Genomic DNA, 15,939 nt, shown 5'->3' with positions numbered 1-15,939 from the left:
GTTTCTAACTTCTGACATGGTAGCCAGCTGTGTCTCAGAGCACTTCAAGAGACAGGGTAATAGCTTTGAGGATTCTTACAACCCACAGGACATCTTTAATCTGACACAGTCGGCCTTCTAGTGACATTGTTTACATTCTTCCAATATGCAAAACATAAACACCCCTTCCTAAAGACCCCAGCTTTTTTGTCCCACTATAGCATTGTTTTGAAGTCTGGAATTGTGTCAACTAAATTAGATGCGAGTGCAAATGAGGTTCCCAAAAGGTGGATCTTATGATTCCTCTCGATCAAAAGACCTGTGAATTTAAGAACAGGTTTTCTATCCCACACAAAGTCAGCCTACAGAGGCGATACAGAATAGGAAAACTGCAATAGGGATAACGTGTTCCCATTCAATAGGGAAAGGGTGATGGGAAGTACATTGTAGTCACTGGTTCATAGCAATTCTGAAGCCTGGGAAAGCATATCCTTCCAGTTATATTATTAAGGCCCAGTCCTGCTCCCAGAAAATGTGGATCTTGACTTTACTGTGTTGGCTCTTGTTTCTGCCTTCTGAGTTATCTTTCCTTTTCGGTAAAAATGAGCCATGTTTGCTACAAAGTAGCCTTTTCATACCGCTTCCTGCTCATTGAAATGTGGTAACCTTGCAAGCTCTTTGCATTTTGAACTGTCCCTGCCCATTTCAAATGAAGCCAATGGTGCTTCTACTAGTCTAATTCTCTTAACATTTTAGTGGGCTTCCTATGATTCTCTACCTTGGGTTGGGAATCAAGATTCTTTGAGATAATGCTCTTATGATTCTTAGAAACTTTTTAATCTAATTGAGAACATTTATGAGGCACATTTTTAATATTTCTGAAGTATAGGCAAGGGGTCGTAGTCACATCCTTGAGAAGATCTTTACCCGGAGCCCACAAAAAAGTGAAGTGGAATTTTTCAGGAATTCACCAGAAAATATTCTTAGCCAAATGCAACAGTTCATTAGTTGCATATTCTGTTTTCTACATTACTGAATGAGTTGTCAAGCTTTCTGCCCCATAATATAGGGGTGGATTTTCTTTTCTCTCCTCTAATAAGAATTTCCTTCTCATTCCTTTAGCCATCACAACAATCTCTTCAAATCCTTGCAACCTACTTCTTGCTACCTGCTCCCAGAGTCAAGGGAACATGTTTTAAGTTTTCTTCTTAGAGCAGCACCCACTTCTAGTTTCCTAGTTCTATTCCAGTTGTTGCTGCATAGCAAACTATCCCAAAACTTTGTGGTTTATACAAAACAAACATTTCATTACATGCCATGATTTTGTAAGCCAGAGATCTGAGCAGGGCTTTACTGAGCCTTTTCTACATGGTTTGAACAGAAGTTGCTCAGTGGAATTCAGCTAGTATATGGGCATAGTCCCTGAGAGAAAATAATCTGCCACCATAAAAGAGACCTTGCCTATGAGATGGTGTCACTTGTGGTAAGCAGTATATTATGTGGCGTGCTGAGTTATTTTGATAGCAAAAGGCCTGAATGAAAAGCAGTGAGATCTCAGTTGTTGTTCTTGTCCTACAAGACACCATTGGTAAAGATGCTTAATTTACTACATGTGTTCTCATCACTTCAGATAATTTTTTTGTCATGAAAGTATTCGAGTATAAATAGCAAGCTAATTTTACAGAGAAAAGAAATATCAATCGATTCAGAACAGATCAAAACTATAATGTGGAAATGAAATAATCATACTTAAGTATTTCTAAAAGTTTCAGCTGCAACATTATGCTAAACCTACACTAGGATTTACATTCACCAAAATATGAATTTCCTCAAGTTTACATGCTCAAATAGAAGGTAATACTCACAGGTTGCCAAATATTTGTATGCAATGCAAGAACACACCAAAATTTTGCAACCTATCTTTTGCCTATGATACCCTACATTCAAACACTTATATATATGTATGCATAAACCCAAATACCTGTAAATGTAGAAATATTAAAATGAGTGGTGTTCTCTACCCAAGTAGAAAATATCTAATGATTGATTACATTTTTCTTTTAATTCTGATTTTAATAGGTTATATATGTCTTATTCAGTTAAGAGTGAATTGTGGACTTTAAAATTTTATTTGTTGCAGAAGAAGCAAACATTTCATCTGTTACTGTCAAGAGCTGTCCTAAATGAGGCAGCAATATTCAATGATAGCTTCTAAAAGAAGTTAATTCCTCTCCAGCTTTACAGTACACTTAACCTCCACAGAGCTCCTTGGCCAATCTCCAAATCAATAAACAACTATGTAAGAATTATCTGAATTGCTCAGAAAGAAAACAAATGCAGTTTAATTTTTTTCTTTGACATAATATTTCATTAACTAAAATTCTTCCAAAGTGGAACATTTTTCCTTTAATTTTTAACCTCTCACATTTCATAGTTAGTTGTATGCCATAAAAGCCCTCATGAATTAAAAAAATTCCCAAAGAAAATAAGTGGTTTAAATTTCTGAAAATTTAAATATCAGTTAAAATGTAAAACTGTGATAACAAGCATGAGCATTGGCTGGGCACGGTGGCTCACACCTGTAATCCCAGCACTTTGGGAGATCGAGGCGTGCGGATCTGATGAGGTCAGGAGTTCGAGACCAGTCTGGCCAACTTGGAGAAACCCCGTCTCTACTAAAAATACAAAAATTCTCCAGACATGGTGGTGGGCACCTATAATCCTGGCTTCTTAGAGCTGAGGCACCAAAATTGCTTGAACCCAGGCGGCAGAGGTCACAGTGAGCTAAGATTGTGCCACTGCACTCCAGCCTGGGCGACAGAGAGAGACTCTGTCTCAACAAAAAAAAAAAAAAAAAAAAAAAAAACCACAAAAAAAAGCCTTAGCATTCAGAAAAATTTGAAAATAATTATTGGAATAATTATATTTATGTTCAGTTTTCTTACTGAGGACAAATGTCAAATACAACAAAGTTTTTGCCAATAATGTCTATTCCTTTGTTCTTATTTACTAAACCATATCTTTTATCAAATGCCAAGCTACTACGTGTTAATAGTTTATTAAAACTGTGAAGGGAAGTGTGAACCTTTAAATAGATGAAATTTTTAAATATGTGTGTGTATAACTAAAAATCTAGATATCTTTAAACTGGAAACACTTGAGGTAAACAAACTTGGTTCACATTATTTGTTTATTTTGGTAAAATTTGATCTTACGCAGGCCCAAAATAAATCTTTTTTTCTTTGTTAGTTCTATAACATTAGTCCCAAATTACATATGATATTTAAAAAAAAAACACTGATTAGTGTGAAGTAAATAGATAAACCCTGACAGTGTCAGATGTCGCTATCATGAAAAGTACTTGTATGGAAGATGAAGCTGTTAGGCCTTTACAAGCATCAGTATGATCCTGAAACTTTATATACAGGGCAATTTTACTTATTATTTCTTCAATTCCAAATTATTTTTAAAGCATCTAGTTTTATGCCTGAAAGTTAGTATCATTTTATTAATAGTAGCTATTGTTTTCATATGTTATGATGATTGTGGATTCCCACGGGTTTTATGTATAATACATATATACAGGCATTGTGATGGCTTATACATGTATATATACATCATTGTGTATAGAACACTCACTTCCAAAAATATATCTCTGAAACTATTACATATTACATATCACCTTACATACATAATTCTCTCAAAAAGGCCCTTCACACTTCTATAAACAAATGACCTCTGTGTTCTTAAATGTACCATAAAACCTTGTAAAAACTTATGCTAAGTGGAAGAAGCCAGATGTAAAAGGTCACGTATAGTGTGATTCTATTTATTTAAAATATCCAGAGTAGGTAAATCTATGGGGACGGGAAGCAGATGAGTGGTTGCCAGAGACTAGAGGAGGAGGAAAGGAGATCACTAACTGGAGACAGGATTTCCTTGTGGGGTGAAAAAAATGTTGTGAAACTAGGTGGTGGTGGTGATGGCTGCGTAATACTGTTAATGTATAAAATGTCTCTGATGATAAATGTTATGTATATTTGATCACGATTTTTTAAATTTTAAAATTTTTTAAATTTAAAATTTAAATTTATCATCTTTGATGATAAATGTTATGTATATTTGACCACGATTTTTTAAATTAAAAACACACATTAATAAAATAGAATACAGTTTATATCAGACATTTAAGGAAACACAGTAGTTGGAATGTCTTCAAAATCATTATGATTCTATGACACTCTTATCCACCTCAAAATTTTGAAGTATCTCTCAACTTTTCTCAAAAAATTTTCTTCCCATTACTGGGAAGAAATTCATAGAAATCTGATTTGAAGATCATTTGTAGTGTTGATTGATAATAGAATGTTCCAAAGACCAAATGATACTTCATTTCCCCAGAGATTTTCACTGTTTTAGGAGCCACGTCATATGTTCCAGTAGTAGAACAATTGTCTAGTGAAGGTCCAAAAATAATAGTAAGCAGATGCCCACATATTAAATATACAAAATGAGGCCAGGCGTGGTGGAATCCCAACACTTCGGGAGGCTGAGGTGGGCATATCACCTGAGGTCAGGAGTTCCAGACCAGCCTGGCGAACATGACGGAACCCCATCTCTACTAAAAAATCCAAAAATTACATGGACGCAGTGGCAGGTGCCTGTAATCCCAGCTACTTGGGAGGCTGAGGCAGGAGAATCACTTGAACCAGAGAGGTGGAGGTTGCCATGAGCAGAGTTGGCACCACTGCATTCCAGCCTGGGAGACAGAGCCATGCTCCATCTCAATAAATAAATAAATAAATAAATAAATAAAATAAATATACAAAATGCAAACTAATGTCTTATGTGTAAATGATTATGTTTACTTTAACATGTAAATTGTGTAATTAACATCAAGCAGCAATAAAATCAATCCAGAGAGAATATTCTGTTGGAATGAGTGGATTTGTGATGCAAATTTCAGGTCATGAGCAAAAGTATTAGTAGACTTCCATGTCCATGTTGTCTAAACCAGGAGAAGTAGATGAGCTTCCTCTTCCTAGTGGGTTTGACCCAAAATGGAGTAAATTGGAGTTTAGGAGCTGAGAAGTGGGCAGAAAAATAATGTAGAAACTTCTGCCATTTTTTTCTCCTACCCACAGGCTTGTTGACACAACTTGCTGTGAAGGACAGAGTGAAGTACACCTGGTTATCTAGCCTTTTTTTTTTTAAGGCTGAAAATTAGTCATACAATTAGCAGACAAAGGAGAATTGAATAGAAATATTAAGTGAGCATCAAAGACAGAAGCGGCTGGTGGATGAATGGGGGCTTGTGGAGCACAGCTGTGCAGCACCTTAGCGGGAGATTAATTTGTTACCTTGCAATCCAAGAGCAACAAAAATTACTATTTTTCATTGACAGCAAGCAGCTACTAGGAGTACTGGCCCTTTGTAGGTGTTTACACCTAAATCGAGGCGCCCACAAACTGAATGAGCTGTATTAATTGAAATCAATTTCTTTCAACTTCTGAAAGAGTGTTCCCATGAACTAAGTTTACCTCTCCAGAAATTATTGCATTCGAGTGTACAGAATGGGTAGTATTCTTAATGGAATACAGCTTTGTAGTGTTTTTGCTAATATTTTAATTTTCAATCTTATATTTACACAGAGGTTACTAAATGAGATATGAAGAGTGTTATTTAATTGATCCAGCACATTTTATGTTCTAATCAATCCCTCTTAATTGCATGTTTCCAGAATTGGTACACAATTAGATTGCTTTTTAAAAAATTTTTGGAATTTTAAAATCTTTTTTCTAGGAGAATAATTGTACATATGGATAATGGAGAAGTCAGAGGGAGATTTAAGATAACCTTTTAAGCCTCTAAATAGTTCTTATAAAATGACTTTCTTCCCTGTTGCTTTAGTAACTGAGAATTGAAAGGCACGTTCCCAATGGGCCATTACTGCAGAATCAGTGGCCCCAGACGACCACCCTCCCTGTGGCGGGGTTCTTAGAGCAGATGGTATAGGCAACATGGGGGATATTACAGAGATGATGTTAGAAGCAATTATTTCACCATTGGGTGTCGGTATTCTGTGCTTCCTGACGCATGGGAACCTATATTGTACAGCACTTCAGAACTGTAAAAGCTTATGCAGCTAAACCAGTGAGACATTGGTAGGAAGTCTGAACTTCATTCTTGTTTATTTGACAAAGGTGAATTATTTTCTGATCATTTTGAAATTTGCCAAGATCTCTGATTAGGATTTTTTAAAACAGAAAGAATTCTGGATTATTTTTTCCATCTGGCTGTGAATCCAGTGGTATTTGCCTTAAGTGTTCTACCGTCTCCAATTACTGACCAAAAAAAAAAAAAGTCTATTGTTTTAGAGATGTCTTCAAAAACTGGTAATAATATTGTATGCAAATCAGTTCAAAAAGATATAATAGTTTCCTATTGCTACTGTAACACATTGCCACAAATTGAGTGGTGTTTCTATTCTTTTATGAGATGGTCAGTCTGATGTGGCCACAGAAGAAACAGGGAGACTCAGGAAAAAACACAGTTTATTATACTCACAGGTCCTAGAGACAAGAGGCACAGCATCCCATGCAGGGCCATGTGGGAAAGACATCATGGTGGTCAGGAAGCAGAAGGTAGGAGCATGAAAGTTTAAGCCACAGCCTTTATTGAGGTTTCTTCTGCAAAGGCAGGCAGGGCAAGGTGAACTGTTTATTTAGGGTTGCCTCGTTTGAATAATTTTGCCAGGCTTTGGGCTATAGAGATGGTTTCTAGTTGCCTGGTACCTAGCCCTGAGATGACTAAGGCACAGGAACACTGTCTTCTGGGTGCACTGGCTGATAGAGGAGGGAAGGTTCTGAGGTTATGAGTTTGTTTACTCAAGACATGCTCCAAGCTGGGCCCTTGGCTATCTCTGAAATTTGACTGGCACTGGGGAGAAGTAGTCTCTTCACAGCCAGAAGGATTTTTTAAGATGTCAAAAAAACACAACATACAGAAAACTTTAAAAATATTTATTCTGCAAGTGGCTTAAACAACACAAATGTATTACCTTACACTTCTCAAGGTCAGAGGTCCAGTGTGTTTTGCCAGACTAAATTCAAGGTGCCTACAGGGCTGTGTTCCTTCTGGAGGCTTTAGGAGAAAATCCATTCCTTTGCTTTTACAGCTTCTAGAGGCTGCCCACATTCTTTGGCTCTTTCTTGGCTCTTTTCCTCCACCAGAGACCCAGTCAGTCTCACATCACCTCATTTTGGCACTGACTCTCTTCCTCCTCTTTCAGCTATAAGGATTCTTATGATAACAAGATTTCTTTTGGTATATAATTACATACATAATATATATGTGATGACATATAATTTAATAACATAAACACTATTGAATCCTTTGCCTAGACTTAGAGCTAAAACATTACCAATATTAAAGATACCTGTATAATTCACTATCTCATTCCCCAGCATTTCCCTAGGTAATCACTATCATAAAGTTGGTAGTTATAATTCTATATTGATGAATATGTATATGTATGTATATACACACACATACACATACATATGTACACATAAATATATATATATATATAGAGAGAGAGAGAGAGAGAGAGAAATTGCTTGGTTTTGAATTTTACAAAAATGGTGCCATACATTATATCTCCAGCATTTGCTTTTTTTCTTTTTACTGTTTTACATTTATAAGATTCATCCTCATCATTGGAAATGGTAATAATTTATTTTCACTACGAGGTATTTGATTTTATTGACATGGCACAGTTTATTACGCATTTTTCTGCCAATGGATATTTGAATTGGTTCCAGGTTTTGGTTTGGTTTGGCTTGGTTTTTCATTAGAGCTAACAGTGTTGCTATAAATACTTTTGTATATGTCTTCTGTTGCACAAGCATAAGGATTTCTTTGTTTTGTATTTTGAACTAAGATGTTTGTATCCTGAGTGTGCATATATCAAATTTATGTTACAATGTTAATTTTTCCATTTTTTAAAAAAATTTTTGAGTCGGAGTCTCGCTCTGTCGCCAGGCTGGAGTGCAGACGCGTGATCTCGGCTCACTGCAGGCTCCGCCTCCTGGGTTCAAGCGACTCTCCTGCTTCAGCCTCCCAAGTAGCTGGGACTACAGGCGCACGCCACCACGCCCAGCTAATTTTTGTGTTTTTAGTAGAGATGGGGTTTCACCATGTTGGCCAGGATGGTCTCTATCTCTTGACCTCGTGATCCGCCCACCTCGGCCTCCCGAAGTGCTGGGATTAAAGGCATGAGCCACTGCACCTGGCCAATTTTTTCCATCTTTTTATACTTTTCACGGCGAAGTATAAAGGATTATTTTGCCCTGTATTTTTGACAAATTCTGATATCATCAAAAGTCTTATTTTTAACAGCCCAGTAAATATAAAATGGTATCTCATTAATATCTTAATTTGCACTTCTTTGTTTACTAATGTGGTTGAACATTTTTTCAGATACTTCTTGGGTATTTGCAATGCCTGCCTAGTAAAATGTTGTGATTGTTTTGGCCATTTTTCTACTCAGTTGTTTCTCTTTTTCTCAATTATTGGTATGAAATATTTTAAAGTATGTTAATAATCAACTGTCAGTTGTATATGTGGCAAATACCTTCTTGCAGTATAATTTATGTTTTCATTATCCTTAAGTGACCTTTGGATGAACAGAATTTCTTAATTCTGACATCGTAGAATTTATTAACCTTTATTTTATGATCAATATTATTGTGCTTTTTAAATAATTTGTCCTACCTCAAGGCCACATACTCTGCTAAATTTTCTTTTAAAAAATTTTACCCATCATATTTGAACTTTTAATTCACTCCAAGTTGCCTTCTTGAGTAGCATCATGTTGAGATGTAATTTAACCTTTTGCCATATACAAAATGTGTTGTACAAGGCCCTTTTCTTCTTCACTCCAGGGAATTTTATTACAGGCAAGTTATTTCAAGTCTAGTTATTAGGACTTCTCTTAGGGTGGTACTATTTTGACTGTCAGTTTACTTGCCCCTTTCTTTACACATTTTCACAAATGGCCAAAATTCAAAAATAATTAATATAATTGGTTGCTGGGTATAATGGGATACTGTGGCTATAAAGAATCAGCCTTAAAAAAACATTTTTGAAATGCTGAATTTGGTTATTTAATAGCTTTCCATCTCAATGTTCATTTGCAGGCAAAGCAAAACCAAAACTGTAAGGAGCAGTAAAATCTTAGTTTCTAAGGTTTTCAGAACATCGTTATTTTTGTTGTGCTTTGAACCCTGGCCCTGAACCAAAGCATAGAAAGATTTAATCAAGCTAATTAACATATTCATCATCTCACTAACTTAATATAGTTTAGGAGTGAGAATGTCAAAAATTTATTCTTGTAGCGATTTTGAAATATACAATACATTATTATTAACTGTACTTACCATGAAGTACAAAAGATCACAAAAGCATATTTTCCATGCAGTCATGAATGACAGGATTGTTGTCATCCAGGGGCCTCATGTGGTTCTTACTTCCCTAAACTAAATGTATTAAGAGACAGAGATATTTCAGAAAGAGCATTACAATGGGTATATGATAACATTTGGCCTTGGTGACAGGTGACTGTTGCTTTTTCCTTGTATTACTTAGAAACTGAAAGATACTTAACATCTTTTCTAGCACACATTTGGAGCAAAAAGTGTTCCCGGAAGAAATGAAAATGTATCTGTAAAGTTTACCACTAGTATTAATAACATAAGGATAAAGAGATTCTACCAAATTTTATTACATATACTGCAACTTAAAGAGTACTCTTATTTTAGCCTAAGTGTGGTGAACAGCTACAGAGAGTTCTAAATCAAGAAATGTTACGGCAAAAGTGCTTCAAACAACTTGATTATGTATCTTATAAATCAGTACAAATGTACATTCTTTACTAGTCAGTTATCTTTCCTGGCAGGTATGATTATAACTTGACCTTGTTCAGTCTTCTCCTGGCCATAAAGCAGAGAGAGACTGATTTGGTCAATCACTGATTCCTTTAGTGATATTGAGGGCACACACTGGAGAATGGCAAAGGAAACAAGAACTGGCCACCAACCATGGAGCTGTGCTTCCTGGTGCCCTGGACTACAGGCTAAGAGAAGATGACCTGTTCTAGGCTGGTAGAAGCTTGTTCACATATCCCCATTTACAGGTTCTGTAGATCCTTGTGGCGAGTGAGATTTCCACAATATCGTGAACTTTCTGGCAAAAAGCTGAAGGGAACTCCACGCCATTGTCACTTTGGAAGATACATGGGGCAGCTAGCAAGCAGAAAAAGTATTTTCTGGTATGTAACCTTAGTTGCAGTTAGAAGATATTCTCAGGGCACAAATATTGATCAAGAGGATGTACACATTTGTAACATTCAGTACAAACTCTGACTTTGACCTACCGATAACATAAGCAATCTACCTGCTCTGATATTATTAAAGCATCCATTGTGATTGGCTGGTTACTATATTCTGATGTCTCATAATTTGGTATTCAATAAATAGAAAAATAGATGAAAAATTGTTTTCAGTTCTTGTGAGTATCTTCAGCCTTGGCTATTTTGCATGCAAATGAAGTGGTCTTATAACGTTTGCTTTAATCATGCTTACAATGAGGTCTATATTTAATTTATTGGCTCATTTCAAAAATCTAGAAAAAATGTTTATAAAGACATATGTGGTACTTATTTTCATATACTGTGTATATACAAACACTACACATATACTCAGCTGTCAAAATTTGTCATTCTATGCGTTAGTCCAAAATTGTGAGCAATAATTTAGTTGAAATCATTGACTACTTTTAAAATTAACTAAGAAAGATCTAATTGGGAAATTTCTTTAGCCAAATCTTCTTGAAGTATTATGGACAATAATCGTCCTTTATTATTCTTTCATTATTATAAAATCAGCTTTTATTTTTCTCAAATTACTTATTTCATAGACCTTACATGCTATATTAAACATGAGAAAATGGGCTTCCGTTGTGAAAAAGTGTATATGGTCATTTTTGTAACACAGAGAGCTTTTAAGAAAAGTTCACTAAATATATTCTGGATGTTATTGGATATCTACTAAAATAAATTATTCTAAAAATAAATGCAAAGAAGAAAATATCTTTCTCTAAGTGTCTAACAGCATTCCAGCATTTTATTCTGACAAAGCAAGAAAGTAAAATATGAATGGAACAGCAAGTTTTAAACATGATAAATTGTGGTCTTTTCTTTGGAGGCATATAGGTCACTGAAGACATGGCCAAAACCTCAGAACTAGGATGACTGTTTTAGGTGGTAATCAGTGAGGATCCTGGCGGATGGGAGTACCCGAGGATGCCATTGGTTCCTGTTATAATTCAGAAAAACCCAAAGAACAGTACATAAGATCCAAAACCCTTTTTTAGAAGACTTTATTTTTTCGAGGAGTTTTAGGTTTACAGCAAAATTGAGAAGAAGGTACAGAGATTTCCATCCTCCCTTTGTCCCAACACTTGTATAGCCTCCTCCATTAACTATACATCCCATCACCAAGAGGGGTACATTTTCTACAGTTGATGAGCCTCCCTTGGCACCACACTGACACTATGGATTCTAAACTTTTTAAAGCAGGGTTTTTTTTTCTTTCTTTCATTCTTTTATCATAGGATTACAGAGTGAATATCTTTCTTCGTCAGAAATGGAATGATCCCCGCCTCGCGTACAGTGAATATCCTGACGACTCTTTAGACCTCGACCCCTCCATGTTGGACTCCATTTGGAAACCTGATTTGTTCTTTGCCAATGAAAAGGGTGCCAACTTTCATGAAGTCACTACAGACAACAAATTGCTAAGAATTTTCAAAAATGGAAATGTTCTTTATTCAATAAGGTGAGTCGTGGACTTAAATTGCCGATTTCAGTGAAATAGAATATCATGGTGTATTGTTGGTTGGTTTGTTTGGTGAGGGTTTTGACATTTTTGAACAAGTGCTATCATTGTTGCACTTCAGTTCCTCTAACAGACTGTTTCCCAAATATGTCTGATCAATAATAACAGACCCAAGTTCCAGATTCAGGAACTATATAAGTAATTCTTGGAAATCCACTTTTTAAACAAATGTCCCTGGTGATTCTTAATATCAGCCAGGTTGTCAGGAATCTTAAAGGCAAAGTGAAAGGCAGCTGAATCATACATTGTGATAATACTTTTATGTATATATGTCTTCTTTAAATATTTATAGGTTAAGAAATGTTTAGGTTTCTCATATGAGATACATTCTACATAGATTATTTTTCGGGTATATGTGTTGTTTTTTTAAAATATCCTTGAGCTTCTCTGGTCATTCTTTTGCATTTTTGCCCTAACTGTTCAAGTTTCATCCTTTCTAACATGCTGCAAAGTGATGATTTGTTGATAAACTTTGAATAAGGCAGGGAAGAAAAAAAATCACTGTATTATGTGAAAATGGATGGCAAAACCTTAATCACAATCCCTGGAAAAGATCTTATTTACATTTATGTTCCTCATTATTGACTTATCAGAAAAGTGTATAGCATTAAAAAAATACCAATATTGAATAATAATTAATACCAAACAATAAACACTGATAAAAATTTTTGACAGTTGAACTCTAGGATTCACTTAACTTTGGCAGTTCATTAAATATGAAACAAATGTAGAGTCAGTAAATAGCTACTTATATGATATATTTGATGATCTTTGTCACATCTGAAAAAATCTTCTAAAATGAAGTGATTATTTAAAAATTTTCCATAATTGTTTTTCTAATTTAGTTTAGTTGTGAAGAACAGGACGTAAGATCAGAATTCATGTCATGTTTCTTAGAAGAGGGAGAATATGTTATACTTCCAGCAAGAGCCAAATATTTAAATACTTTTTTCACCAGTATCATGTTTTAAAAGGTATCAAGGTAGGCTTAATATTGAGGTCTTAGGCTTAAAATTAATTCATTCTGTTTTATCTCTCTCTTATCTTCTCTTTTGTAAACTTTCCTTCTCATCAGGAATGGGGGTATTTGATTTGGAGTTCATATGCCCAATATCAGGGATAAAATAGTAGGATTCTAAAATGTAATCTTAATAGCTTAGTGATTTTGAAAATTTTTTTTCTGCAAAGTGGTTTTATAAATAATGCTTTATCCCATGTCTGCTCTTCATCTCTGCATCCCAATACATTATGTCTGCTTTTCACACTTACCTATTTCATGTGAACAGATTTCTTTTCCATACATTTATTGATTTCTAAAAGTGACAGGGTGACATCACTCTGTTGTGAATTGACCCTTTCATCAGAATTCTGAGAAACAACTAATATGTACTAATATAATCTTGAGTGATTAACTGCTACATATGACACAGAGGAAGATTTCAGCTTCCACCACTAATAAGCCATATATTCCCATATGGATGAGTAAATTAATGGTGAATTCCAGGTCTATGCAAGATAATTTTGCACCTTTTAAAAAAAATTACCAAAAATCCACCCCCCCAACCCCGCTGCACCACTAAATATCAAAAGATAGCAAGAATCTCACTTCCGGGAAGATGGAACAGACATACTTTTTTCTATTCTACCTGCTAAGTACAACTAAAAAACCTGGACACAGTACGTATAACAAACTTAAGGAGATGCCCAGTGGTGGATATAAGCACAGGCTGGCTACGTACCTTGGAACCTGAGGAACAATGTGGAGGTGAATTCCCAGAATTTTCCTTTTGCTTCGTACATCCTAGACTTGAAGATGAAGAAACTGGCAACATGGCAACATCAGCGGGTACAGACAAAAATCAAAGTCCCAACAAAAGCCTAATTTCTCTAGCAAATCTAACATTCCCTAGAGTTTAGGAATGGGGAAGCCTAGCAAGACAGAAAAGCTTTAGACAACCGCTCTACTCCAGCCCAACACCACAGGAAGAAATGCAATCCCACTTAAGACAGCAAAGCCCAAATGGGGAGCCCAGACTTCCAGTCTTACCAGGTGGTATTGAGGTACCATCACACCTAACTCAAGATAGTGTCAGGAAAGGACAAATAATGAACTGGATTTTCATGCCCCACCATCCTATAGTGAGCTTCATACCTCACAGTGCCAGGAAGACCACATAGAAAGCCAGGAATTCCTCCCTTTCCCTGCAGAAACAAGGCATATCTTCCCTCTCTGCTGGGGTGGTTTTAGAGAAGACTTAGTGGACAGTCAATATTTTCAACATCACCTAGCAGTTCTGAGGCCACTCCCACCATAGTGTCAGTGGACATCATGCTTACACCTGGGACATCCAGCAATAAGGCAGAGCCTCTCCCCTCACAGGCCTGTATAGAGAGTGGTTAGGAAACAGACACAAGATAACACCTTCCCTTGCCTAAGCAGAGCAATGTCAGAGAAAACCAAAAAAGTTTAAATAAGAGCCAGAGTCTAATAAAATAGTATTTATATGTCTAGACTTCAACCAAGAAACATTCATCATGCAAAGAACCAGAAATCATACAAAGAACCAGAAATGTTCAATAATTCTGGAAAAAGACAATCAACTGATGGCAACATCCAAATGACAAAGATGAGGCCGGGAGTGGTGGCTCACACCCTGTAATCTCAGCACTTTGGGAGGCTGAGGCAGGCAAATTGCTTGAACCCAGGAGTTTGAGACCAGCCCAGACAACATGATAAAACCCTGTCTCTACAAAAAAACACAAAAATTAGCTGGGGAAGGTGGCGTTCACCTGTGTTCCCAGTGACTAGGAAGACTAAGGTGGGAGGATCTCTTGAGCTTAAGAGGCAGTGGTTGCAGTGAGCCCAGATCGCACCACTGCACTCCAGCCTGGGTAAAAAAGCAAGTCCCTGTCTCAACAGAAAAGACAAAAATGTTAGATATCTGGCAAAGACTTTAAAGTAGCCATGATAAATTTGCTTCAGTGAGCAATTACAAATATGCTTGAAACAAATGAGAAAAATAGCCTCAGCAAAGAAATAGAAGCTACAAAGTGAAACCAAATCAAAATTTTAGACCTAAAAATACAATAATCAAAATGAAAGCTCAGTGTATGGGTGGACCAAAAAAAATGGAGAAGATAGAAAAGAGAATCAGTGAACCATAAAACAGAATAACAAAAATTACTCAATCTGAGCAACAGAGATGAATAGATTGGCCGTGGGGCCTGGGAAACAGCCTCAGGGATCTGTGAGATTACAACAAATAATCTAACATTCATGTCATCAGAGTGTCAGATAGAGGGGGGAAAGGGTATGAAGCTAAAAAAAACTAGAGAAAACAATGGCTGAAATGTTAATAAATTTTGCAAATGGCGTGAGCCTACAGATTCAAGAAGTTGAGTTCCCAAACAAGATAAATCCAAAGATGTCCATATGAAGACACATAATGCATAAACTTCTGAAAACTAAATACAAATCCTGAAAGCATCCAGAAAATAATGATGTCTTATGCAGGAGAAACAATTAGAATGAGAGTAGATTTTTCTAGACGTCATTGAAGCCAGAAAGAAGCTACAAATATTTTTTTAGGTGCTGAAAGGAAGGAACTCTCATCTGAGAATCTTGTACCCAGGGAATATATCCTTCGGGAATAAAGGGGAAATCAAAACATTCTTGGATAAAGGAAAATAGAGAATTAATCACAAGTAAATCTGCCTGGAAAGTATGGTCAAAGAAGCTTTCTAAAAAAAAAGAAAATGATAAAAGAAGAAGCATACGAATATCAAGAAGGAAAAAAGGACACAGGAAGCAAAAATATGAGTGAATACAATAGACTTTCCTTCTCATTTTGAGTTTCCTAAATTATATTTGACAGTTCAAGCAAAAATTATAAGACAGATGTAAGGGGAAAATGAAAGAAACAAATGAGATAACTTTTTTTATAAATGCATTGACAGAAGTTAATGAGACCAGTAAGATCTCGAGCTGTCTAATATCCCTTCT

At 35.9% G+C, this 15,939-nt stretch overlaps 1 protein-coding gene across 3 annotated transcripts in view; it reads left to right on the top strand.

The window, feature by feature from the left end:
* GLRA3 (glycine receptor alpha 3) overlaps nt 1-15,939 on the top strand; it is a 184,642-nt gene that overhangs the window by 83,211 nt on the left and 85,492 nt on the right. For all 3 annotated transcript variants that reach the window (XM_055384458.2, XM_004040653.4, XM_063705649.1), the window contains exon 4: nt 11,653-11,876. In XM_055384458.2, coding sequence (XP_055240433.1) covers nt 11,653-11,876 — 224 coding nt within the window. The remainder of the gene's footprint in view (nt 1-11,652; nt 11,877-15,939) is intronic.

This window comes from Gorilla gorilla, chromosome 3 (assembly GCF_029281585.2).
Source record: "Gorilla gorilla gorilla isolate KB3781 chromosome 3, NHGRI_mGorGor1-v2.1_pri, whole genome shotgun sequence".
NCBI classification, from domain to species: Eukaryota; Metazoa; Chordata; class Mammalia; order Primates; family Hominidae; genus Gorilla; species Gorilla gorilla.
Note: the sequence above shows the minus strand (reverse complement) of the source record. Positions and strands in the feature narration are given on the sequence as shown.